Raw genomic sequence first — 27,385 nt, 5'->3', positions numbered from 1 at the left:
AACATACTCCCACACCATGCACAAAAATAAACTCAAAATGACTTAAAGATTTAAATATAAGACATGACACCACAAAACTCCTAGAAGACATCACAGGCAAAACATTCTCTGACATAAATTGTCCCAATGTTTCTTACATCAGTCTCCTAAGGCAAAAGACATAAAAACAAAAATAAACAAATGGGACCTGATCAAACTTACAAGCTTCTGCACAGCGAAGGAAACCACTTTTTAAAGGAAAGAAAAGACAAGCTACCGAGTGGGAGAAAATATTTGCAAACAATGCAACTAACAATAGCTTAATCTGCAAAATATACAAACAGCTCTTACAATTCAACAACAACAAAAACAATCCAAGCAAAAAAATAGGCAGAAGACTAAACAGAAATTTCTCCAAGGAAGACATACAGAAAGCTCCCTTGTGATGCAGTGGGTTAATAATCTAGCATTGTCACTACAGTGGCTTGGGTTGATGCTGTGATGTGGCTTCAATCCCTGGCCTGGGAACTTTCACATGCCACAGGCATGACCAAAGGAAAAAAAAAAAAAAAAGAACACACACGAAAAGATGCTCAACATCACTAATTATTAGAGAAATGCAAATCAAAACTACTATGAGGTACAACCTCACACTGGTCTGAATAAACATTATTAAAACGTCTACAAATAGCAAATGTGAGAAAAGAGCCTATGCCACAGCTACAGCAACACCAGATCTGAGCCGCACCTTCAAACTACACAACACAACACAACACAAACATGGCAACACCAGATCCTTAACCCACTGAGTAAGGCCAGAGATTGAACCCGCAACTTCGTGGTTGTAAATCAACTATACTTTATTTTGAAAAATTCACTGAAGCTACTCCAGGAGAGGAGGCCACATCAAGAGATAGGAGGGGTGATTTCGTGATATAAACAACCCCATACCTCCGGGGTGGGACGCTCCACAGACTGAAAACTAACTGGTTCACAGAGACTCACCTACAGGAGTGAGAGTTCTGAGACCCACATCAAACCCTCACGTGCGGGGATCCGGCACTGGGAGAAAGAGCCCCTGGAGCATCTGGCATGGAAGGCCAGTGGGGCTTGTGCACAGGAGCTCCACAGGACTGGGGGAAACGGAGACCCCATTCTTAAAAGGCGCACACGGACTTTCACGTGCACTGGGTCCCAGGGCAGAGCGAGGTCTCCATAGGAATCTGGGTCAAACCTGACTGCAGTTCTGGGAGGACATCCTGGGGAAACAGGGGTGAATGTGGCCTGTTGTGAGGGAAGGACATTGAAGGCAAAGCTCTCGGGAATACTCAGCAGATGCCTTTCTCTGGAGGGGCCATTTTGGGAAAATCTGGCCCCACCTGTCAGTCAGCCCTGAGAAGCCCCAGGGCAAACAACAATCCAGGTGGGATCACAGCCCCACCCCTCAGGAAACAGGCTGCCTAAAGACCCCTCAGGCACACAGCTGCCTCTAATCCCATCCAGAGACCAAGCCCCACCCACCAGAGGGATTAGAATCAGCTCCACCCACCAGTGGGCAGGCATCAGCCCCCGCCCCCCCCATCAGGAAGCCTACAGCAAGCCCCCACACTGACTTCAGCCACAAGGGGGGCAGACACCAGAAGTAAGAGAGGCGACAACTCTAGTATCTGCAAAAAGGCCACCACACCAAAAACCTATAACAATGAAAAGACAGAGAACTATAACTCAGATGAGGGAGAAAGGAAAAACCCCAGAACATCAGCTAAGTGATGAGGAGATTCTCAGCCTCCAGGAAAAAGACTTTAGATTGTTGATGCTGAAGATGATGCAAGACACTGGAAATAAACTGGAGGCAAAGATGGATAACTTACAGGAAACAATGACCAAAGAGATACAAGATATAAAACTTAAACAAGAAGAGATGCAAAATACAATAACCAAAATAAAACATTCACTAGAGGCAGCCAACAGCAGAACACAGGAGGCAGAAGAACGAATAAGCGAGGTGGAGGACAGATTAGTGGAAATTACGGATGTGGAACAGAAAAGAGAAAAAAGATTGAAAAGAAATGAAGAGCGTCTCAGAGAACTCTGCGACAACGTGAAACACAACAACACCCGTATTATAAGGGTGCCAGAAGGAGAAGAGAGAGAGAAGGGGACAGAAAAAAACAGTCCAAGAGATCATAGCCGAAAACTTCCCTCACATGGGAAAGGAACCACTCCCTCAAATCCAGGAAGCACAACGAGTACCATATAAAATAAACCCAAGGAGGAACACATCGAGACACATGTTAATCGAACTGACCAAAATTAAAGACAAAGAGAAAATCTCAAAAGCAGCTAGGGGAAAGAAACAAGTAACATACAAGGGAACCCCAATAAGGTTATCAGCAGATTTTTCAGCAGAAACTCTGCTGGCCAGAAGGGAGTGGCATGATATACTTAATGTGATGAAAGGAAAAAACCTCCAACCAAGATTACTCTACCCAGCAAGGCTCTCATTCAGATTTGAAGGAGAAATCAAAACCTTCACAGATAAGCAAACCCGTTGAGAGAGAATTCAGCAACACTAAACCAGCCTTATAACAAATACTAAAGGAACTTCTCTAGGCAGAAAAGAAAAGGCCGCAACAGGAAACAAAAATTCCACAAATGACAAGGCTCACCAGTAAAGGTATGAAATCATCCATGCACAATCACACCACCAAAATCAGAAATCATGAGAAGAGGTGGGTGCAGATGCAGGACACTGGAGATGAACTTGCAATTAAGAGACCAACAACTTAAAGCAATCTCATATACATATAGACTCTTACAGCAAAACTTCAGAATAACTGCAAACCAAAAATCTACAACTGATATGCAAACAAGGCATCTCTGGAGAAGAAATATATCTCATAGTAAATAAGTGCATAATCCACCATGAAGGGGGTCATCTGACATCATTCTTGGAATGCTGAAGTCTTCTTACATCTGATTCTGATTTCCTCTCCATCAAAGAACTTATGATAATTATAATTAAATAATGCAACTGTACAATTAAATAATACAGTTCTAAAAAAAAAATTCACTGAAGCCCACAGAATTAAAAATAAAATACGCTTACTGAACTTAAGAATCTGCAGCATTTAAAAAGAAAAACTTTTTAAAATAATAAAACATTTTTTATTTCTTACTAGTTTTACTTCAACCTAAAATTTTAGATCATAGACTAATTCAATAGTGAATAAAATTTCATAACTCACTTATCTTATTTTCAATTTCTACCACCAAAAGCACTTCCTGATGTGAAAAGCCTTTTTAAACTTACCTTAGGGGAGGGCCAGCCTTAGAATAAATATAGAAGATTAGACTAAACGTTTCTGAAAAGGAGGCCGATAGAAAATGGGGATTGAGGGAGAACGTTGTCCAAAGCTTTCAAGGTGCGTTATTGGTATTATTAGCGTATATCAAAAGTAAATTTTATGCTTAAGTCACATCAATAGCTTTTGGTTTTTGTCTGTACTTGTGGCATGTGAAGTTTCCCAGGATAGGCGTCGAATAGGAGCTACAGCTGCTGGCCTACGCCATAGCCACAGCAACGCCAGATCCAAAACCCACTGATTGAGGCCAGGGATTGAACTGGCAACCTCATGGTTCCTAGTCAGATTCATTTGCACTGCGCCATGATGGGAACTCCAGTCACATCAATAGTTTGTGTGGCTCTTGGAATAAAGATCAACTTGGCCTTGCATATCATCTGTTCTACCTCCCTGGCCTCATCATTCCTCTCCACCCACTCTGTACACCAGCAACATTGGCCTTCATCCAGCTTCTGATGCATCACCTTCCTTCCTACCCCAGAGATTCATCTGAGCTGTGTCCTCTACCTTGGAGCCATCTTCCCCTCCTATCGTACATATTCTCACATTTCAGCAAAAATATCACTTCCTCATATTGGGCCAGCTTCGCAGACATACAACCTGAGTGGGTGCACAGAGCCTGTACTTAGAAGGGCCCCATGCTTGGTTAATGTTCTGTTGTGGCAGTCTTGGAATTCTTTTAAACAAGAACCCTCACACTTTCATTATGCACTGGGCCCTACCAATTGTGTAGCTGGTCCTGTCCTCAGGGAAGACTTTGGTGACCTCTCTGAAGGGAACTAAACCCTCTCTTTTCAAGCTTCTCTTTTCAAGGAGGAGCACTGGCACACTCCTTTGTACCACTAACCACAGTCCACATTTTGCATGGATTTGAGGATTATTTATCTCTCCTACTAGAACATAAGCACCATGAATCCAGTGTTCAGGTCTGATTTTTGCTTACCACTTAATTCCTAAACTTAGCACCAAACCGGCAATCAGTAAATGCTGGGTGAATAAACGTTTGTGTTTATTCTTACCACCGACATTACTGTTATGATTTTTGTACTCTTAGGCTAAGAATGCATCAGGGAACATAAGAAAATTACACAACATCACAAAAAAAGGGAAACTTTCACCCAGAGAATTCCAATACTACAACCAAAAACACAACTATAAAAATATTAAACAGTGGCCTAAAATAGCTGGCAGACTCTAATCCTGTAAGTTTACCCAGGCACTGACCCTAAAACTGGAAATTTGTTTCTATGTTTTATATCAAATACATAATTTTCATTGAATATTACTGTTGTAACACCACTAAGATAACACAAGTCCCACAACCATCTAACAAGTGATCTCACTAGTCCTCTTTACACATTTTTTTTTTTTTTTTTTGTAATTCTAACCTTGGGACCACCATTTTTTAAAACCTCATGTCCCCATCAATAAAATATTTGAGTATGCAGACTCAAACAGATTTGGAAACCATATGGCTGATATTTCTAAGCTAATGAATCATGTACATTATAAAACATACACAAGAAAACGGTTAAAAAATAAATTGCGGTCCTCCCATTTTGGCTCAGCAGAAACAAACTCAACTAGTACCCATGAGGACACAGATTTGATCCCTGGTCTCACTCAGTGGCTTAAGGATCCAGTGTTGCCGTGAGCCGTGGTGTAGGTCACATACACACAGCTCAGATCCTGCACTGCTGTGCCTTAGGCCAGCAGCTGCAGCTCTGATTTGACCCCTAGCCTGGGAACTTGCACATGCCATGGGTACAGCCAAAAAAAAATGGAAACCAAAGTTCCAATATTTTCTTCCTGTACTTCAAAAGACTGCCTTGCATAAAACGGTGTATACACCTCATTCCACTTTGGAAAACACTGTTCTAATTAACTATTTATGTGAAGTTTCAGCAGGGAACCCAGCCATTCACATACCTTTAAACAAAGAAGAGTCCTCCACTATTCGAGTGAAATTGTCCTTTTTTTTTCTTCCTTTTTTGGCCCCCCACAGCATTTGGAAGTTCCTGGACCAGGGACAGCCCCTGAGCCAGAGCTGTGACCTACATCACAGCTGCAGCAACACCAGATCCTTAACTCACTGAGCTGTGCCAGAGACCGAACTGGTGCCACCACAGAGACAAGCTGGATCATTAAACCACTGCGCCAGAGGAGGAACTCCTGAAATCATCTTTTTTGACCATAAAAAAAGCTTGGAAATAACACACATGAATTACTGAAGAAGGGGGATACTTGCCTATGATGCAATTTACCTAATAACAGAAACTTCGTATCCCACCAGATTACCTAAAATGTCTCCATATACTTCATACCTCCTTACCTAGTGACCGTGTTCAAACTGTTCCCCAAAATATTCCTTCCTTACCACATACCCAAATCCTACACCTTTTTCAAGACTAGGCTTAAATGCTACCTCCATCAAGAAGGCTTTTGTATCTAAACAAACCTAATTTCTCATTTATCTATACTGCTCACAGCAGTTTGTACTTGTCTTATATCATATTGCTTTCTACTCTATTCTATTATTATGTCAGTATCTTATCTCTGCAGTAAGTTCCTAGAATGTGAAAATTCCTATGGTCCTAAGATTATTAAAGACTCAGCTTCTCAACTGCTCAAAACTGAATAATATATGCCAAAATATGAAATTCAAATTAAGATTTAAATTTTTTTATCTAAGTAGCATTTAAAGCTAATATCTTTATCACAAGAGTTTCAAAGCAAAACTACCCACATTTCATAAATTAATTCTTTCACAATCAGAAACTACTATATCATTTTCAAACCAAAGCAATAACTTACTCTAAGGTTCTCTTAACCTACATTCATTCATTCTTGAAAATTAGAATGCCTTCTTATTCCCAAGCAAGATACATGAAAGTTACCATTTTTATAAAGAATAATTCCTATTTTATAGATATAAATTATAAACTCTAGAAATAAAGCAAACATCATAGCACCTCATAACTTTCTATCCAATTAATATTATTAAGTCTTTTATCCCATTTGTCCTTTACTTTCTTTCCAGTCTTACCTGGGCAAAATTGCCCTGAGTATTTTACACCAGTATTTCTTTCACCAGGAGCAAAGGCAGTTCCTCTTAAAGTTTCAGCCTTTAGTGAGATAGCATTTTTATGCAAATGAGTATTTTTAAATTTTTCAAAGACATTTTCTACCTCCTATAAGCATTTCTTTTTCATTATTACTATAAGTATTTAAGTTGGAAGAGACAAAGATTAAAAAGAGAGAGAATATAAACTCCTGGACTTTTGAAAGCCAGAAGATAAAATAAATAAATCTATACTAGAAATGCACACATGGTAAAGCAACATCCATAGCCCCCAAAATACATACTTGATTCTCATTTCATTATCACTAAGGTACCTACTATTTGGGGGCTTTACCAACAAATACAACAAAAACATCAACATTCTTTACTACTAATCCATTATAATTTTTGGAGAAATGACTACTGGTCAACAAATTCATATGTACATATACACACACATAGGTTTCTTAAAGACTCCATTTTACCAGCAGGATTCTCTCTAACTCTCTAACTTAAAAGTATTAAGTTAGGTGATAAGTCATTCTGGTGGCAGATGATCTATCTATTCCATTCAATTCAAGGTATTTCACATTATGAAAGTGCTATGACCTAATAAACAAGTTTAATTTCAAAGTCCATCTCTCCATGACCTAATCTAAAAAGGACAAGAGAAAGGCCATGGTAAGAGATGCCCTCTGTTGTCAGGGTTTTTTTTTTTTTTTTCTCTTTAAATTCTGCATTCTTAATGTACAACATGACTCCTCTGGCATATGAATGTAGGTGAAGACATAATTTGTAGAATAATGGGTACTAATATTACATGCTGCTTCAGTACTGTCATATTTCCAATCCATCAAATTGATTAATGCTACAATAACTCTACACAAACCTATCATTTGTACACTAATGAAGTCAAACCCAGTTTATCCTTAGGCAACTGGATTCCAAAAGCTCATAGATGTCAGCTCTTCAGCTTTCAAAGACTATTTAGACAGTGTTATACAAAAGGAGTAAAAAACATATGTAACCTATCTCCAAATTTAAATGTCTTTCTGTCAAAGGTATAAATGCAAATACAATATAACAAAAGGCTCAAAGAACATTTGGCAGCTCTTAAACATGGACAAGTTACTGCAAGACACACAGAGAAATGGAAATAAATTTACTAGTTTGATATAAATACCATACTAATGATCTCAGGGATATCAATATAGACACTAAGTTCAAAACCTGTTAAGTTTTATGCAGTTATGATATGAAGCCTTCATTTAAAATAAATTTTAAGATGTTTAGATTTAAAATATGACATGGCTTCATCAAAACTAGAATTTTAAGAACTATGTATAAGATTCAACAACAATTCAACCTGCAAACTATAGTACAATTCAAAGATAACACTATATCCCAGATAATACTGATCATGAAATGATTAAATAGTGATGATGCCCCCCTGAGCTACTGTTTCATAGGGGATATTTAATGATACCACAAAGAATATGTAAGCAGGAAGTGACTTTTCCCACAACGGAGTTTAAAACCATTCTCCCATCACCTTAACAGTCAGAGATAAATGTTCACTCAAAAAGTGGCTCACATAATATACAACACAAGGATTATAACCAATATTTTATAACAGCTATAAATGGAATATAACATTTAAAATTGTGAATCACTATTGTTGTACACTGGTAACTTACATAATATTTCACATTAACTATATGTCAAAAAAATAAAAGAAACTGACTTGTGTTAGAGAATGGAGAGGTGCAGTGTCATGCTGTCATTTCATAAACCTAAAATACTGACAGGTAGTACTTTGTAACAGATCAGTAAGGCTACTCTCTGCCTTTGTCCATTTCGGCTTCTACAACAAAATCACAGACTGGGTGGCTTATAAGCAACAGAAATTTATTTCCCACAGTTCTGGAGGCTCAAAGTCCAACATCAGGGTACCAGCATGGTTGAGTTCTGGTGAGAGACCTCTTCCAGGTTGCTGACTGCTAACTTTTTGGTGGGCCATCATATCACAGCTAGGGAGTAGCTAGGGAGCTCTCTGGAATCTCTTTTTTTTTTTTTTTTTTTTTTTTTTTTTTTGTCTTTTTGCCATTTCTTGGGCCGCTCCCTCGGCATATGGAGGTTCCCAGGCTAGGGGTCTAGTTGGAGCTGTAGCTGCCGGCCTATGCCAGAGCCACAGCAACACGGGATCCGAGCCGTGTCAGCTCACGGCAACGCCAGATCTTAACCTACTGAGCGAGGCCAGGGATCGAACCCACAACCTCATGGTTCCTAGTCGGGATTCGTTAACCACTGGCCACAGGACAGGAACTCCTGGAATCTCTTTTATAAAGGCACTAATCCCAATCATGAGGGCTCTTCCTTCAAGACCTAATCATCTCACAATTGCCCCACCTTCTAATACCATTACCTTCTGGGATTAGAATTTAAATACATGAATTTGGGGGAAATCACAAACATTCAGATCATAGCGGCCACTTAAAGAATATACTGCAAGGAAGTTCGACAGAAAAGATGAAAAACTACCTTAGGTTGAAATAAAGGGTGCTGAAACAAGAAGTAGACATTCTAAGACAGACTGGAGAAGTGTAAGACACAAATACAAAAGGATTTCCAGACATTAAAAGAAGAGTTGCACTAGAACTATTCCCTTGTCTACAAGTTATCAGTCCTTACTAAGAAAAAACTTGACATCAGAATCCACTGTAGAGTCTTTATTGCTTGCTGTATATAAATATGTATAGTAAACTGTTTGTAGCTCTCATTTTAGAAAGTAAATTTAGTCACACTCTACAAATCTATTTTATCAGCCATTCAATAAATATTCACAGAACATACACAAATATATCCAAAATATAACATGCCAGGCAACATTCTAAGCACTAAAGATAAAATTATACAGAAAATCAAGTAACTGCCTTTAAGGCATTTAAGATTTTAGTGGTACCATGTGGCCTATCTCCATATTTGCTATCTTTATTTTCAAGCTTAAAACTCTGACAAATACTGGAGCCTATCTGAAGATAGCAATAAAGATTATCTGATACCCCCATAACAAGGCTTAATTCTGTTTACATGTTACACAGAAGAAAAAATTACATACAACAGTGTACAATCTCCAAAATACCAAACAAATGCCAATTTGCTAAGACCATGTCCTGCCATTCAGGAAGCAAAGGAAGGAAAGCAAAACAGATTGAAAATTCTAGGAGAACTAGTAAAGGGCAGAACTTCCCCTTACAACCAAAGTTGGAGCCCAAATAAAACTAGAGAATAATGATAATCTATTTCTTTCTGGTCAAAAACTATGTAGACTTCTATCTAGGTAGATGATGATGATGATAATTGTGGTGGTGGAAGTGATGGGGACAGCAGTTAAGATTCCCAAGACTCCTACTGCGAATATATAGAATACATAAAGGACATCTTACAAGTCAATAATAAATAACAATCTATTTAATAGGCATAGGATATGAGCAGACAATTCCCCAAAGGAGACACATGAATGGTCAACAAACACATGAAAAGATACTCAGTATCATTAGTCATCAGGGAAATACAAATCAAAACCACAGTGAGATGCCACTTCACACCCACTAGAATGGCTATTATCAACGAGACAGACAATAACAAATGTTTAGAGGATGTGGAGAATTTAGAACTCACACACTGCCCATGGGAATATAAAAAGTTTGGCAGTTTTTTCCAAAATGTTAAACATAGAATTACCATTATGACTCAGCAATTCCACTCCTTGGTATTCACCCAGGAGAAATGAAAAAAAAAAAAAAACATATCCACTTAAAGATTTGTACAAAATGATCACAACAGTGTTATTCACAATAATCAAAACATGGAAACAACCTAAATGACCATCAACCCATAAATGGATAAATAAAATGTGATATATCCATACAACAGAATACTATGTGGCAATAAAAAGAACCAAGTATTGATATCTGTTACCACATAGATGAACTTCGAAAGCACTACTCCCAGTGAAAAAAAGACAGTCACTAAAGAAAATACATTCTATAATTCCACTTACATGAAATATTCAGAATAGGCAAATCTATAGAGATAGAAAGCAGGTTAGTGGTTGACTTAGGCTAGGACAGAAACGAGAAATGACTGTAACTGCGCAAGAATTTTCTTTTTGGGGTGATAAAAATGTTTTCTACAACTAGATTGTACAATTACAACTATATTACAACTGCAAATATACTTAAAAATAAATTTTTTTTGGCTTTTGTCTTATTAGGGCCACAACCACAGCACATGGAGGTTCCCAGGCTAGGGGTCTAATAGGAGCTGTACCCGCCGGCCTACACCACAGCCGCAGCAACGCCAGATCCAAGCCGCATCTGCGACCTACACCACAGTTCATGGCAACACCGGATCCTTAACCCACTGAGGCCAGGGATCGAACCCTCAACCTCATGATTCCTAGTCAGATCTGTTTCCGCTGCACCACGATGGGAACTCCACTTAAAAATGATTTAATTGTACACTTTAAAAGGGTATATAAATTATACCTCAGTAAAGCTGAAGTAAATAGAAGGTTTTAAAAGACTCTTACTGCATTTATTGTACACTTAGGTGCTTGACATAGTAACTATACCATAACAACTTTATGAGGTAGACACCAATATTATTATCTCTATTTTACAATAAGTAAACTGAGGCACAACTATAAGTAATTTGCCCAAAGTCATAGTGCTAGTAAGTGACAAGAGCCAGGGTTTGAACACAGGTAGTCTGGCTCCAGAGTCAATGAAGACACAACCATGTTAGCTAACCTCTTACAGAGCCCACGAATAGACATTCTTGGGTAATAATTACGAAAATTAAGCAATTGTAATCATCCTGTAACAATGCTTCCCAACATTTAATGTATAAAAATCAGCTAAGGAACTTCACAAAATTGTGTATTTCCACCAAACCCTAAACCCAGACTTTGATACTATAGAAACAAGAGCCAAGAATCCAAACTTGCCACAAGCCCTCCCAGTAAATCTGATGCAGATGGTCTGTAAATAGCACCAAAAGAGAGAAAAAGAAAAAAAAAAAAAAGGACTGTCCCCAGGACATAGAGTACACTTGAAATAAGATTCTTTCACCCCTTTCATTCATTTGCCTCAGAGAATGTGGTAGTATGGATCTTTTTACAGATTAATTTTATTGAAGATTTTGCCCATCTTATTCTACTTAAGTATTTGTGGATATGGCATAAAGCCATGTTTTAAAACATGCTTTAGTAACATGTTGCAATTTTCGTGTTCCAGAATAAGCTTTTAAGATTAATGAACTGAGGCCACACTTATTTTGGAACCAAAAAGTGGTTAAATGATAATTTTTTTCCACTAGATGTAATCAATAAGAAAAGGAAAATTAAGTTAGTAGTTACATGAGACTTGAACATGAGCCATCTGAGCCTATCTATGTGAAACTAGAGATCAACCTCAAAATAGTATTCAAGGATCAACTTTATAGAACTGACAAACTTCTGGAGTTTAACAAGAATCAAGAAAAATTCACAGTATCAAAGGCCAGTAACTCAGGCTAAAGTGAACACAAGTTAAAATGAAAACCTTCCACTCTTAGTAGGAATTCATGTGTCATCTTCTCAAATGGTTATGTTTAGACTTCGTCTGATTATAAAAATGACCTACCATTTTTCATTAATTTCCAATACAAAGCAGGCCAACTCCAGGCAATTATGAATAGATAAGAACCTTGTAGGTAGAACTCAAAATGTGAGCTCTCTTCTTAAGCAAGGTAATCTGTAATTTATAAAAGAGACACTGACACCATGTCTGAGAACTTCTCAGAAACAGAGATTAATATGAGATCAATAGTAGAACTATACAAAAACAGCTGGTTAAGATTTAAAGTTCGGAGTTCCCGTCGTGGCGCAGTGGTTAACGAATCCGATTAGGAACCATGAGGTTGCAGGTTCGATCCCTGGCCTTGCTCAGTGGGTTAAGGATCCGGCGCTGCCGAGAGCTGTGGTGTAGGCTGCAGACACGGCTCGGATCCTGTGTTGCTGTGGCTCTGGTGTAGGCCGGCAGCTACAGCTCCAACTAGACCCCTAGCCTGGGAACCTCCATATGCCAAGGGAGCAGCCCAAGAAATGGCAAAAAAAAAGACAAAAAAAAAAGATTTAAAGTTCAATATCTGGCCAAAAAACAGAGAGAAGACAAACAGTCCCACACAAGTATCATACCTCACTTAGCACTGTTAACAAAGTTAACCTTCAAGATTCAACAGTTCTCTGAATCTAATCCTAGACAATGGGAAATAAATGTCCCTCTGACTAAGAAGTAATTCTCCCATTACTCTAAACCAGTTACAATCATTGTAATAATAGTACCTATATTTCAAGTACTACTATGTTCTAGTACTACATAGAGTCACTCTATATCAAACTAAGTAACCAGAGAACCTCCATTCCTGCTCCCTCACTCCTCTTAGCCATGAAACAAGTGATTCTCTACAGAGGATCTGATCTATTGTTATACCTCCAGAAATCTTGGCAGAACTGCAAAATTCCCTAAGAACAACAAAAATCAAAACAAAATATAACAAAAAGAGAAATTCACATGGCCTAACCATTATAGAATCCCTTCAAGAACATGAGCACAGGGATAGAAAATTCTGAGAGGTGGAAAAAAAAATTAAACCATTTACCTGAAAACCACAGGTTATTAACCTTGCAAAATATATCAGGAACTATGATTAAAAAGACAAAAATGAATATAAAACTGCCACTGCTCTCTAGGATCTAATTTTGTTGAGTGAGTAGGGGACACAGAGCAGGGGGAGTGAGAAAAGGTGACAGAGACAGACATAACCATTTCCAATACAATAAATGAATACAGGTGGTGCAGAGAAAAAACACAGGTCTTAAAGTGAGACATGTCTGGATTCCCCTCCACCTTAGCCAAGAAGTATAACCTCTTTTTGCCTCATTTACTTCATCTGTAAAAAGGGGAAATATTATCTACCTTGTAAGGTTGCCGAGAGACTAAAATTAGATAAACTTTGTAAATATCATATATATAGTCTCTTAAGTTCACAGGATGGTCTTGATAAAATTATTAATATAAGCGTCAGACCAGAGGTATGTATAACACACTACAGGAATCCTCTTGAAATAACAATCTGCTTGAGGAAAACAGGAAAGAATTCACAAGAGGAAACGAAATCTGAACTGGATAAAAATAATAATAATAATAATACTCTCAAGTGTGCCAGACATAAGGTGAGGGGCAGGGAGAGGGGGAAGAGTTGAGAAGTTCACTAAAAATCTAACACCCCTAATTCAGTTTGAGAGAAGGGAGGCAAAAGATTCAGTAAAGGCTTCCTTAGGAGTTCCAGTCGTGGCTCAGTGGTTAACGAATCCAACTAGGAACCACGAGGTTGCAGGTTTGATCCCTGGCCTTGCTCAGCGGGTTAAGGATCCAGTGTTGCCGTGAGCTGTGGTGTAGGTTGCAGACGTGGCTCAGATCCTGCGTTGCTGAGGCTCTGGTGTAGGCCAGTGGCTCCAGCTCCAATTAGACCCCTAGCCTGGGAATATCCACATGCCACAGGAGTGGCCCCAGAAAAGACCAAAAAAAAAAAGGCTTCCTTAATTAGCATCTCTATGATAAGATACATCACTTTGCATTGAAATCATCTGTCTCAATGGATATGCACTAAACAAGAATGGAAGTTCATCAAAGGCGAGAATTGGGTTACTCATTTTTGTACTCCAGCACCTAGCAGGGCACCTAGTGAAAATTAGATACTCAAGCCCAAGATATATTCTGAGGAAAACACAAGCAGGTCTTTTGCTACCTAAAGCCTAAAAGACAACGGACAGCAAAAAACCACTGTTAAGTCTGGAAGTAAAACCGTTCAACCAAATTAATGATGACAGCATCTCAACAACATGTACTAAACAGTGTAAACTCAGGAACTCACTTTCTCTCCAAATCCTTTGATGATTCCTAACCACGGACACCCAGCCTGATCATCTTTAAAATGTTTAAAGAAATATATACCTGCCCTGGAGCAACCCTCAACCTTCACATATAACAGGGCTTTGGTGAGCAAAAAAAGGGCATCGATGTGCAAGTGCCTGCCTGCAGGCAGGAAAGAGCAAAAGAGACAAACCTGGCTCATTTTAGAGAGCTCCACAGAAAACTGACAGGAATGTGCAAAACCATTCTATCTGCCATGCACACTCCTCTATCCACCCCCTACCTCCTATCCACCCTTATCCTGTTTTAGAACTTCTATTGGATCATGAGTGGGACTAGTCAGGTCCCAGCTCTAATTAAAACAGACTCAGCTGAGCCCTCTGCACCACTTTATTACCACCATGGTGACCATGGCAGAGTATATTTCTTAAAGACGGACACGACAATATTTCCTGTCCCAGAAGTTCTTCTAGGAATTCTCCCTCCCCTCCCCCCATCAAGAAGTGAAGTCCAATTCCCCTCCCCTAAAATCAGACAGACTTGTAGTATTGTGACCAACAGAATAAGGTGGGAGTGATGCTGTGAGACTTCCAAGGTGAGGGCATAAAAGTTGATGCAACTTCTCCCTGGATAACTTGGACATGTCTTTGGAGAATTGACCCACCAGGTAAAAGGTCTGACTGCCACGAGGCCAGTATACTCTAAAGTCCAGGTCTCATGGAGAGGACACGTGTTAAGTATTCCAGAAGACAGTCCAAGCTTAAAACACCAGTTCTTGGCATCATTTGTCAGGCATGTGAGTAAAGATGCTTTTGGATGTCCTCAGCCTTCAACTGTTGGATCATCCCTAGCCTTTGGGTATTTCCAGGTAAGGATCCAGACATAATGAGATAAAGACGTCTCTCCTGTGGCCTGTCTCAATTACTGACTTGCAGCATCCATGAACATAATAAAATGGCTATTCTAGACCCCTAAGTTGTGGGGTGGTTTGTTACACTACAACAGTAACTGAACAGTTACAGTATAAGTCACAGGTTTATTATTAAAGAAAGAACTAAATATTGTTCATCTGAAGCCTCAGAATTCCCTCTGTTCAATCTAAATCCATTACAATCTGACTCCTACCACGTTACATTTATAAATTCCACTTTACTGTTTTCAAGCATAGATTTTGACATTTCCACCTTCCCTCCAGTCAGTTCTACTTTATTTACCCACTTTTTGAAAGTCTTATGCTCCTAAAATCTCACTCTCTAACTTCCTGACCACATCACTGCTCTCTAGCCTCTGGTCCTGAGAATTTGGAACCCAGTAACCAAAACGGCTTAATTCTATCATTTAAAATTCTGGTCTGATGGCAGTCACTACATTATTCAGGAAATGAGAAAAAAGCAAATCCAAGAGATAAATGACTCAACTTGCTAGATAAGCTCAAATTTCACCATAAACCTTTTTATAAAAAGGAGACCACTAAAGTCATTTAACAATGATACAAAGAAAAGCGAATCAGTAATGAACTTTTTGTTTTTTAAACTGTACTCTATGATTTCTAAAACACATCTGTTTATTTTAATATTAAAATTATTTTACCTTCTCCAAACAACCATCAAATGACAATATGGGAAAATCAGTATATGGTAAGAAGGAGACATCTGTTTGAGGAGAAAATACAAGAATAATTCACAATCTCAACTGTGGAATTAAAGAAGCCTCAGCTAAAATTAAGAGTCAGGACAGGCCTGCAGGGGGAGCTCTCTTGCCCCCAGGTCATGCACTGTCAACCCATCAGCAAGCCCAATAGGCCTACATCTCCTACAGGAAGGTGCTTGCCTACTTCTCTGTAGAGGATGATAGCTCTGCCAACCGGAGACTGTAGAAGCCCATCAATAAGAAGCTTCCATACTTCCTCCAAGCTCTTCTGGCTATTATACCCCCTTTCCAACCACCACCCACCCTTTCCCTATACAAGCAGTATCCCCTATCTTGTTCTCTGGATTTGCCTATGGTCTACCATGGTTCACATATCCTGAACTGCAATTCCTCTAGCCATTCTTGAATAAACTGGTCTTTGCTGGTAAAATAACTGGCTGTTACATTATTGACACAACTAAAGAATATCAATTACCACTGAAAGAGTTAACATTACACAACTAGTCTCATCTACTAGTCAAACCAAAATGTTAAGTTGATGGTAAGTAAAAATAACAGTAGAATGAAAAACTGGCTATTATATTATTAAACTTGACACAACTAAAGAATATCAGTTACCACTGAAAGAGTTAACATTACACAAATAGTCCCATCTACTAGTCAAACCAAAATGTTAAATTGATGGTAAGTAAAAATAACAGTAGAATGAAAAAACAGTAACATATTTTTACACTATTTCTTACTGATATCTTAAATTTATAAAATAAGAAAATTAGGAACATTATTTATAATTCACAATGCTGCAACATTTCCTATAATGAAAAGGCTAACAATCAAAAGAAAGGGAGGTCAAGAAAAGGCCAGATCATTAAAGCATCAGCTGCCAATACTACCTTATAGAAATAAACACTGGAGTAATGATGGGTTCCTCATGTTTAACAGATGATACAATTTACTTGTACAAAGTTCTAGTCAGTACTCTAGGTTGACAAGGTAATGAAATATGACATGTAAGGGGAAATTCCACTATGATATCTAATGATACACTATCCACTGGGAAAATTATACACATCAGAAATCTTTTTTTTTTTTAACCCAAAGCTTAAGTCATGAAGAAACTTCTTTGGTTTATAAAAGTTCTTAAGTTCTTGGAGATAAAGATATATAATCAGCACAGAAACATAGCTAAATGTATAAGCATAATGAAATGCTTTTTATGGTTTCTATTTTGCTAGCGCAGTTAGAGTTAATGGGAATTGCCATGACAAAATGATTGTTTTTATGAAAAGTACCTTCTTTATTACTAACCAATCAAATTTCATTTTTATTACTGATGTAGAAAAGTTCAAAACCATGATTCATTTATAGAGCGTACAAAAATAAGGAAAGTGTTCAAGAATAGAGTACAGGATCATTTACAAAGCAATAAAAAATTAAAACATGCATTTCTCTTACTGGCAAGGCAAATAATTCTACATAAAAATGTCTGTAACTGGATTTGCTGAACATTATAACTTCTGTCTTTGAACAAAAAATGAGAAGCCTAAATTTAATATCTCATCTCCATTTGACATCTTCAGTCCATCTGATAAGTACTTACCAAGAAATATCAAAAATGTTTAAAAAATGTTAAGAAGTTTGATGATGTTTTCTTTCAATTTTCACTCAAATATGGAAGGCTTGAGCTAACATTAATAACTCAAAAGTCTTCACAGAAGAAAGACTGACAAATTTTATGTGGCACACATCACCGAAATATTTCAAGTTAAAAATTAAAAATCAGGAGTTCTCTTGTGGTGCAGCAGGTTAAGGATCTGGTTCTTTCACCACAGCAACTTGGGTTGCTGCTGTGACACAGGTTCAGTCCTTGGCCCAGGAACTTCCACAAGCTGTGGGCATAGCCAAACAAACGAACAAACAACTAAAAATCATGTAATTTCAGAGTATGGAATGTTAATAAGGCATACATGAAAATCAAAACTCACATCATGCTTAATATGGACTATTCCAAGATCAAAAACAAGCCTTTTGAGTGATCTTAACACCATGCCAAAGTTTACTAAAAGGGAACAAAACACTGCCTTTAAGAATTTGTTTTCCACAACAAAAACAAAAACAAAAACAAAAACAAAAACAAAAAAAAAGAATTTGTTTTCCAGCCTATTCATGAATACAAGTATGATAAAAGAAAACAGGCCACACTGCTGTCAATAAATAGTATTTTACCTTTGAAGTAAAATCTATTTTGTCTTTGCTTTGCTTCTTCATCCGCCCATTCACTATCAACTTCACATGTGCCAAGGTGATAAGCACTCTCTGAAATGTTATGGCCAGTTCAATAACTTCTCAGTAATTTCTCAGTGCCTTCCTCAATAAGGAGAATCCTCAGAATGCAGACTATAAACAATTGACAAAATATCCTTATTTTCAAGAACAAAAGAATTGAGCACATTGTATTTTTGTAGTGACCATCATTAGATACTCAATATACAGATGTAAGAGCCTGGACTATCATTTTCTTCACAATCAATAAACCTTGTGGGCAACAGCATCACTTCTATTTTACAAAGAGCTTCTAATCTATAGTTTACACTTCTTTGAGCCTCTAGGACCCTTCTGAAATGCTTTCAAAGTCCAGATTTTCCAGTATTCATGTGGAAAAGAGATAAAAAGTACTTTGTTATTGACATAAAAATAAAATTTCTAAACATGCCTATATTGATTATACTTACTTCAAGATGCTTACACATGGGTGCCAAGGAACCCTGTAAAACTACTTTTTTAAGACCCTACCATAAATTAATGCTACTGTTAGAATGAAATTATTAATAGTTAAATAATTAAGCACCTGAATACCCACGATAAGATAAATGAAATATTCCAAGTCTTCTTTTTCATCCTTTATATAGTTTACATATCTTCTAAATAAAGAACAGAACAGATATTGTCCTAATTTCAAAAGATTAATAATCATATACAGTATGATAAAATGAACTGATACTCTTAAAATATATCAAAGCATTAGTGAAGTAATAAGATCATTCAGAAAAGATGGCATAGAAGTTAATAAAAATAAAGACACTTTGGACATTTTTTGCTGTCCAAAATGGTAATGGGGTAATACTACAAATACAGTATCTGTAGTATTTGTAGTCCCTCAAAGGCACTTGGGAAACATAACTAGTAACTGAAACTACCATGTACTGAATATCCCATATACCACCCTATATGAGGTACTTAGAATACATTATGAAATATATTATCCCCTTTTTCACAAATAAGGAAACTGTGGCCTAGAAAGGTCTGCCCAAGATCAATGAACAAAAGGCAGAACTGAACTTAGAACTCAGTTCTCTCTTACTCCAATGGTCTTGTTCCTAACCTTTAAACTCTATTATCTACCAGGGCTTCAATTTCCTCATCCATAAAATAAGACAAAAACCTGACAAGATCTAATTGTTAATATTAGCAATATGTGTATCATCCAGTACAGTGGGTCAAAAATGGAGACCCGGGTGTTCCCGTCATGGCGCAGTGGAAACAAATCCGACTAGGAACCATGAGATTGTGGGTTCAATCCCTGGTCTCGCTCAGTGGGTTAAGGATCCAGCGTTGCCATGAGCTGTGGTGTAAGCTGCAGACACAGCTCGGATCTGGCACTTCTATGGCTGTGGTGTAGGCCAGCAGCTGTAGCTCTGATTAGACTCCTAGCCTGGGAACCTCCATATGTCGCAGGTACGGCCTAAAAAGACAAAAAGAAAAAAAAAAAAAAAAATGGAGACTTACTCTTACCATTAACCATTTAACTTAGGAGCTACGTTTTTAAGGCTAAAACTTTTTGGCAATGTCTAGCAAACAGACCACCAATGAAAAAGTCTGAGTAATTATACCTATGATCGTAGATAAACATGGCTGGAATTTATCAAAGATAATCTTGAAACAAATACCTTAGAATAATTTATTATAGGATGGATAAGTAATAAGATCATGCTATACAGCACAGGGGACGATATATATTCACTTGTGATAGAACATGATGGAGGATAATGTGATAAAAAATGTTATATATATATATATATATGTATGACTGGGTCACTTTGATGAACAGCAGGAATTGACAGAACACTGTAAATCAACTATAATAGAAAAAATAAAAATCTTATATTTAAAAAAAATTGTTATAGGAATAATTTCTTTTTAACAGCCACACCTGTCCAGCATATGGAAGTTCCAAGGCAATGGGGCAAATTGGAGCCTATGCCACAGCCATGACAACACCAGATCGCAGCCACATCTGCAACCTACACTGCAGCTTGCAGCAATACCAGATCCTTAACCTGAATTCTCACAGAGACAATATCAGGTCTTTAACCCACTTAGCCACAACGGGAACCCCTAGGAATATTTTTAATAACTGTAATGACTGCTTTAACGGCCACGACCGAGGCATGCAGAAGTTCTCAGGATATGGATCGAACCCATGCCACAGCAGCAACCCAAGCTGTTGCAGTGACAACATCATGATCCTTAACCATGGAACACTTACAATAACTGTTTATAAATTTTTCTATTATCAAAATAAATTATGTGTTCTATTTATAAGTAACTTTTAAAAAGCTTTATCAGGAGTTCCTGTGGTGGCACAGCAGAAACGAATCCGACTAGGAACCGTGAGGTTGCAGGTTCGATCCCTGGCCTTGCTCAGTGGGTTAAGGATCCAGCATTGCCATGAGCTGTGGTATAGGTCACAGATGAGGCTCAGATCTGGTGTTGCTGTAGCCGCTGATTCGACCCCTAGGCTGGGAACCTCCACACGCCGTGGGCATGGCCTTAAGAAGGACAAAAGACAAAAAAAAAAAAGCTTTATCAAACTTGTATCTTCACACAGGAAGTTAGAGGCAAAGCCCAGCAAAAGAGAAAAACTGATAGGTAAATGAGTTAAAAATAATATTAATAAACACTTTTTGAGTGTTTACTGCGCCGACACAATGCCAAGCAGTTTCTATATTTTCTCATCTAATCCATAATTAATCTATAATTATCTTTACCGTTTTGCAAATAAACCTGAAGCTTAAAAAGGCAGGTAATCTGCCCAAGATCACACATTTAGCAAATAGCTGAGTAAGAACCCAGGTCTGGGGAGTTCCTGTTGTAGCTCAGCAGAAACAAATCTGCCTAGTATCCATGGCCTCACTCAGTGGGTTAAGGATCCAGCATTGCCGTGAGCTGTGGTGCAGGTTGCAGACACAGCTCAGATCTGACGTAGCTATGGCTGTGGCGGAGGCCAGCGGCTACAGGTCCAATTCAACCCCTAGCCTGGGAACTTTCATATGCCGTGGGAGCGGCCATAAAAAGACAAAAATAGTAATAATAATAATAATAATAAAGAACCCAGGTCTGACTCTCACTTCAAAGTTCACAGGAAGTGTAAAAGCAAGTTGAGATGAAGGACATGATCAACACAGTAGGAGATTCCTACAGTTCAGCACACAGCACCTCTGTGGCACCGTGGAGCCCTAAAGGCTGGAGCCACTCTTGGTAAAGGGATGGGCAAGTGAGTCAGGCCTTTCCATCACAGTATTCCATCCTTTTGACTAGTGACGACTGAAAATGTGGTCACACAACCCAAATGGGAATATTCAATCCTCCCAAACCCCAGGATATGTTCATATTCGATTGACTGTTAAAAAAATAGTAATAATAATTTTAACCTGAAACTCAAGTAATGTATTGGAAAACCCTGACAGTTAAAAAAACAAGCAAGTAAAAATTTTAAATACACAGGCTGCTATAAAAGATTTTGAAAGCCACTCAATATCCGGGACTATTTTCCTCCTCCTTTTATTTACTTTTTTTTTTTTTTGTCTTTTTGCCTTTTCTAAGGGCTGCTCCCACGGCATATGGAGGTTCCCAGGCTAGGGGTCTAATCGGAGCTGTAGCCACCGGCCTGCACCACAGCAACTTGGGATCCAAGCCACATCTGCAACCTACACCACAGCTCATGACAATGCCAGATCCTTAACCCACTGAACAAGGCCAGGGATTGAACCCACAACCTCATGGTTCCTAGTCGGATTTGTTAACCACTGAGCCACGGTGGGAACTCCTCCTCCTCCTTTTAAACTTCTCAGTCTAGCATATCATTATCCAGAGACCCAAGCTATTAATTCAAAATCATTTCCATATTACTGAATTAAAAGAAAAATTCAAAATTCTCTCCCGCTTTGAGAAATTTATCCAAAGAAACTACTAAGTTATATACATAAATATGCATATGTAAGTGCTGTTTACACCAGAAAAATCATATACACTTGTGATGGCTTTGAGGCACATTAAACTAACTAGACTGAACTACAGTTGCCAGAATTCCCTTTCTGCTCTGTTTCTGACCCGGGTGAGCTACAAGGAATATTCTCCAGCAGACACTGGGAAGACAGAAGAGAGGAAACAGCCAGTTTGCAACAAATTCCCAGTCATTCAAATGCTAATCCAGGCACTGCTTGAAGGAATTTTGCTGATGTGATGTCCTGACTCCCTAGACTGTATATTAATCAAAAGGGAGATTATCCTGGGTGGGCCTGACTTATTGACTGAGGACCTACATCCTCGCCAAATTCAGGCTCTGCAAGCTAGCTACTTACTACTACTCATGCCTGCTACTTCAGCTCTCTTCTCCTCCTGGATCCCCTCTTCATGGCTGTCTGCCTTGTGGATTTAGCAGAACATCATAAGCCTGTTTTGTGTGTTTATATGTGTATGTGCGTGCATGCATGCGTATGCGTGTATGTGTGTGTATGTGTGTGTACACAAAGAGAGCTAGAACTAGAGCTAAAGTTCCTACCACTTCTGCTTCTCAGACTGAAATAATGCAACACCCCCCAAATACCGTTCAGAATGAAACTAGAGAAGCTAATTACGATTTCTTCATTACAATGAAATTCTACGCAACCATTTAACAATGCTGATGTATATGTAATTCCATTCACAGACATGGGAAGAGTATATATATTATATATTAGTTATGTCAATTTTTACATTTTCAGGAAAAGTGAACAAGATAGCTTTGTTAACCAGAGTTTTAATCATGAGATCTTAAATGTATGATTTTAGGTGATTTTTACCTTCTATTCTTTGAATTGTTTTCATTTTCTACAACAGCAATATATCACTTTTATTATGAGGGAAAAAAATGCCAGATAGACTTACAGGCTAAAATGTGCTCAGATTCTTAAAGGACATACAGGAGTTATCAAAACAAAGTGGACAGTTCAGGCAGAAGGCAACATTTACCAAAGACAGACACTACAAATAGTTTAGAAAGGCAAAAGTTCAAGGACCAACTTATGGAGGGTCTTACTGGCCTCACTCCACACTACTGACAATGGGGAACCAATGATGGTGTTAAAACAAGAGGAGTTATATCTGCATTTAGGAAAATAAAAATAAAACAACACAAAAACCCACTGAGGCTTGCAGTACAGACTGTATTAGGGGTTCAGACTGAAAGCAGGGAAAGCTATTCAGTAAGCTAAGCAAGAAATAACAAAGCCTAAACTAAGGTAATAATATAGCCGAGGAGATGGAAAGAATAGCAACTGAGTCATATAAGGAGTAAGAACTGAGAAAACTTGGTGGGGGATACACCGGTAATAAAGAGACAGAAGTGGTTCGTTTAAACTGGGGGGAGGAGGGGTTAGAGAAGGCTTCCAAAAAGATGTCCTTATGAATGAGGTTCTCAAGGAGGGTAAGATGAGAGAGAGGTAAGATGCTTCTAAATGTTTCCAAAAGATGGAGTTCCCATTCATGGCTCAGTGGTTAACAAATCCGACTAGGAACCAAGAGGTTGCTGGTTAGATCACTGGTCTCAGTCAGTGGGTTAAGGCTCTGGCGTTGACATGAGCTGTGGTGTAGGCCAGATCCTGAGTTGCTATGGCTGTGGTGTAGGCTGTCGGCTATAGCTCCGGCTGTAGCTCCAATTGAACCCCTAGCCTGGGAACCTCCATATGCCGAGGGTGCGGCTCTAGAAAAAGACAAAAAAAAAGTTTCCAAAAGAAATATCAGTGTGTTGGCCCACCGAAAGAAAAAATAATATGCAAAGTGTTATTTATATACATTTTTTAAAAAATAGCTCTCACTACAAAAACAGATTTACATTTACTTATTAAGTTATAACAGGACTATGTAGATATAGATCTCTGATCTCTTGAGGTTGATCTCTTCCAAAATGAAAAAAGGAAAAAAAAAAAAATTTTACTGCCCGAAGCTGTTGGATTTGAGTCACACCAAGTCACTTACAAGTCAAATACAGGGTTTCATATAAACCAAGTTTTTAGCCATCCTGTTTTCGCCATAGCCAAACCATAATCTTTTACATGTTAAAAATTACAATCCTTTACATTCAAAAGTAAAATAGTCTCACTCTACCAACACCCTAACCTTGTTTGTTACCCTGAAATTACTAGTTAAAATTAGTGAGAATATTCTTCTACATTTTTCTATGCTTACATAAACATATATACATTTATAAAGGGTTTATTTAACAATGCATTCATACAATACATATGTATTATTCGATAATTGTTTTTACTTAAGATAATCAGTTTTCAAGCCAATATATCTCTTTATTTGCCATTACAAAGAATACTACAATTATCATTATTATATATTTCTTAATATACTGGTATTTATATTTCTGTCAGATAAAACTCATGAAGAAGAATTTCTAGGTCAATTAATACCATTTAAATAAATATTACTATATTAAATTCCTAAAAAGTAGTGATTTCTTACAAACTCACTAATACCTTGAGAGTAACTGTCTTCCCCACGCCAGGGTCAGCACTAGAAATTATAGTATTCAATACTGACCATCTGACTGGGTTGAAATTAGTGATGGAGGGCATTTTCTCATATGCTCACTGCCAATGTGCACTACCCCTTTTGTGAACTGCCTGTTCCCCTATCCTTTATTTTTGACTGTTGGGTTTTCTTATTATTAATTTGTAGAAACTTATGTCTCTTATCATACAAAGCTTTCTAAATTTATCTGTAATCAAATCTGCCAAATTTTTCTACCATGAATTCTGAATTCTGTGTCTTGCACAGGCCTCCTATGCTACCTCACCTATATTTTCTCCTAATTAAACAATTTGGTTTTTGTTCTTATTTTACAGCTAAATCTTTAATTCTTCTGGAATTTACTCCTGCTGTGTTATGACTTATATGTCCCAACACCATTTATTGAATTATCCATCTTTAAATACCTCCTCGTAAAGTAATAGATCACTCCAAATAGCTAAGATGGTAGACTGATAAAATTTCTGGAAATTCTTAAATTTCACTAACTGAAACAAAAGATCCAAACTCATTAAAAGACATTCATCATTTTTTTCTTTAAAAGAAATCACATTAGGGAACATGCAGAGTATACCAGTATCAGCATACACTGCGAAACTTTTTAGTATAGCAGCAATCTAATGATCTAACTTTTTAAAAAACAAAAATAGTAAAAAACAAAGATAATCATTGTTTGAAATCTCAAGATTATTCATTGATTCAGGTCACACATATTTATTGAGCACCAAGTCACAGGTCCTCAGGATAACAAGAGACAAAATAAGGCATGATCCCTGCTCTCAAGAAGCTTGCAATCTAGCGGGAACTTCCCTCTCTTTTAGAAAACAATATTTTAAGTAAAAAAAGAAATGTATGTCCACACAAATGCAATGAAAAGCATTTTGGCAAATTCTATGACACATTCAGTACTTTCCATTTCAACAATACCACCTTAGTGCGAATGTACCTGTTTATCTCAGAGACTGTTTACCCACAAGGAAAATACAACTAGGACATTTAAGATTAACTCCATTTAAAGATTAACTATTACCCATTAACCTGCACCTACAATAGCTATATCTAGTTTCCTCGCTTCCTCAACAATATTTAATTTCTCTAAATAAGAGCCTCAATAACAGAAAATATAAATCCATTTACATCAATCACCTTTACTCCACCCAAATCAAAGCTGTTTCAAAAAATTCACGTAGACTTAAAGATGTGTCAGTGAATCCTTGAGCCCCAGCAAATGACAATGTTGTGTCTCTTGGAGAGAAAACTTCGGTGGCCTCTCATGACAATGGTGACTCACTAGTGACAATCTCCTTAAACTTCGGGTCCCACACCAACGCTGCCCCCACATTTAACACTGAAGCCTTTCGAGGCTTGGCCACTGAGGCCACGCCCCCATTTCCATCCCAACCCACCGCCTTCTCCACGCACCCCAATACCTCCCGACCGAATGGACCTCTGGACAAAGCACTGCCCAGGAAAAGGAGATGGGACTCCTGCCCCAAGGGGGTGACCTTGGCCAAGTTTCTCCTCAGTTTTCTCATCCATGAGATAAGGCTGGTAGTCAGTGCCCGCCTCCCTCCCCGGACTTGGGTTCAGCGTCTAATGCTGCAAGGCTGGAGGAAAGCCGCAGTGCTAAAGCCCACACTGCTCCCCACGACTGCCCCCACGCCTATCCCCGCCTCCGTCCGGGTCCACCACCACGCACGCTACCTGCGATCTGAGAGACGAAGGCTTCCGCCACTAGAGACATGTCGGCCGGGCGGCTGCGCCCGCGGTTCCTCCTCCCCGGGATCCTCAACGAACTCCTGCTCAACGTTTGCGACTCCCGGCACCTAACAGTTCTGGGCCGGGCTAACGCTCGGACTCGCAAAGTCCACCCCCGCGGAGGCGGTAGCGGCAGCAGTGGCAGCGAAGACCCCAAGGTTACCGCCAGGCCCTGGCCAGGAACTTCCGGCGCAGCTGACAGCGGCGCGAGAGCACTTCCGCCGCCCCGCCTCCGTGTCCTCCGGCAATCCAGGCCCCGACTCCCGGCGGCTGGGGGCTACGAAGTAGGGGGAAGGGAGAGGAGAAAGGTGTTTGATTTCAGACGCTAGACGCCAGCCTCGGGGGCGGGTCGGGGTACACCAGAGCTTTTCGGTTTCCTTTCCAAGCGAGTACTTTGTGAGCAAGGAACTTTTTTCTTTTTTTCTTTTTTTTTTTTTTTTTAGTGGTTTCAAACAATAAGCATTTATTTTCTCTGATTCTATAGGTTGGGGTTTTTTTCAATTTTTTTTTACATTTTTAATACAATTTGTAAAGGTTACACTCCATTTCCAGTTACTATAAAATATTAGCTATATTCCCCATGCTGCACAACCCTTCCCTATAGTTTATCTTACACCCAATAGTTTGTACCTCCCATTCCTCCACCCCTATATTGCACCTCCCACCCCCACTGGTAACCACTAGTTATCTATATCCTTGAGTCTGTTTCTTTTTTGTTTTATTCACCAGATAGTTGA

The 27,385-nt window shown here is 38.6% G+C and overlaps 1 protein-coding gene across 3 annotated transcripts in view; it reads right to left on the bottom strand.

The window, feature by feature from the left end:
* The window catches only part of MTX2 (metaxin 2), a 77,693-nt gene extending 50,835 nt beyond the window's left edge, over positions 1–26,858 (bottom strand). Inside the window, exon 1 of one of the 3 annotated variants that reach the window (XM_021074719.1) lies at positions 26,595–26,858. In XM_021074719.1, coding sequence (XP_020930378.1) covers positions 26,595–26,634 — 40 coding nt within the window. In that variant the 5' untranslated portion in view covers positions 26,635–26,858. 3 annotated transcript variants of the gene reach the window in all.

This window comes from Sus scrofa, chromosome 15 (genome assembly GCF_000003025.6).
Source record: "Sus scrofa isolate TJ Tabasco breed Duroc chromosome 15, Sscrofa11.1, whole genome shotgun sequence".
In the NCBI taxonomy this organism is placed as follows: domain Eukaryota; kingdom Metazoa; phylum Chordata; class Mammalia; order Artiodactyla; family Suidae; genus Sus; species Sus scrofa.
Note: the sequence above shows the minus strand (reverse complement) of the source record. Positions and strands in the feature narration are given on the sequence as shown.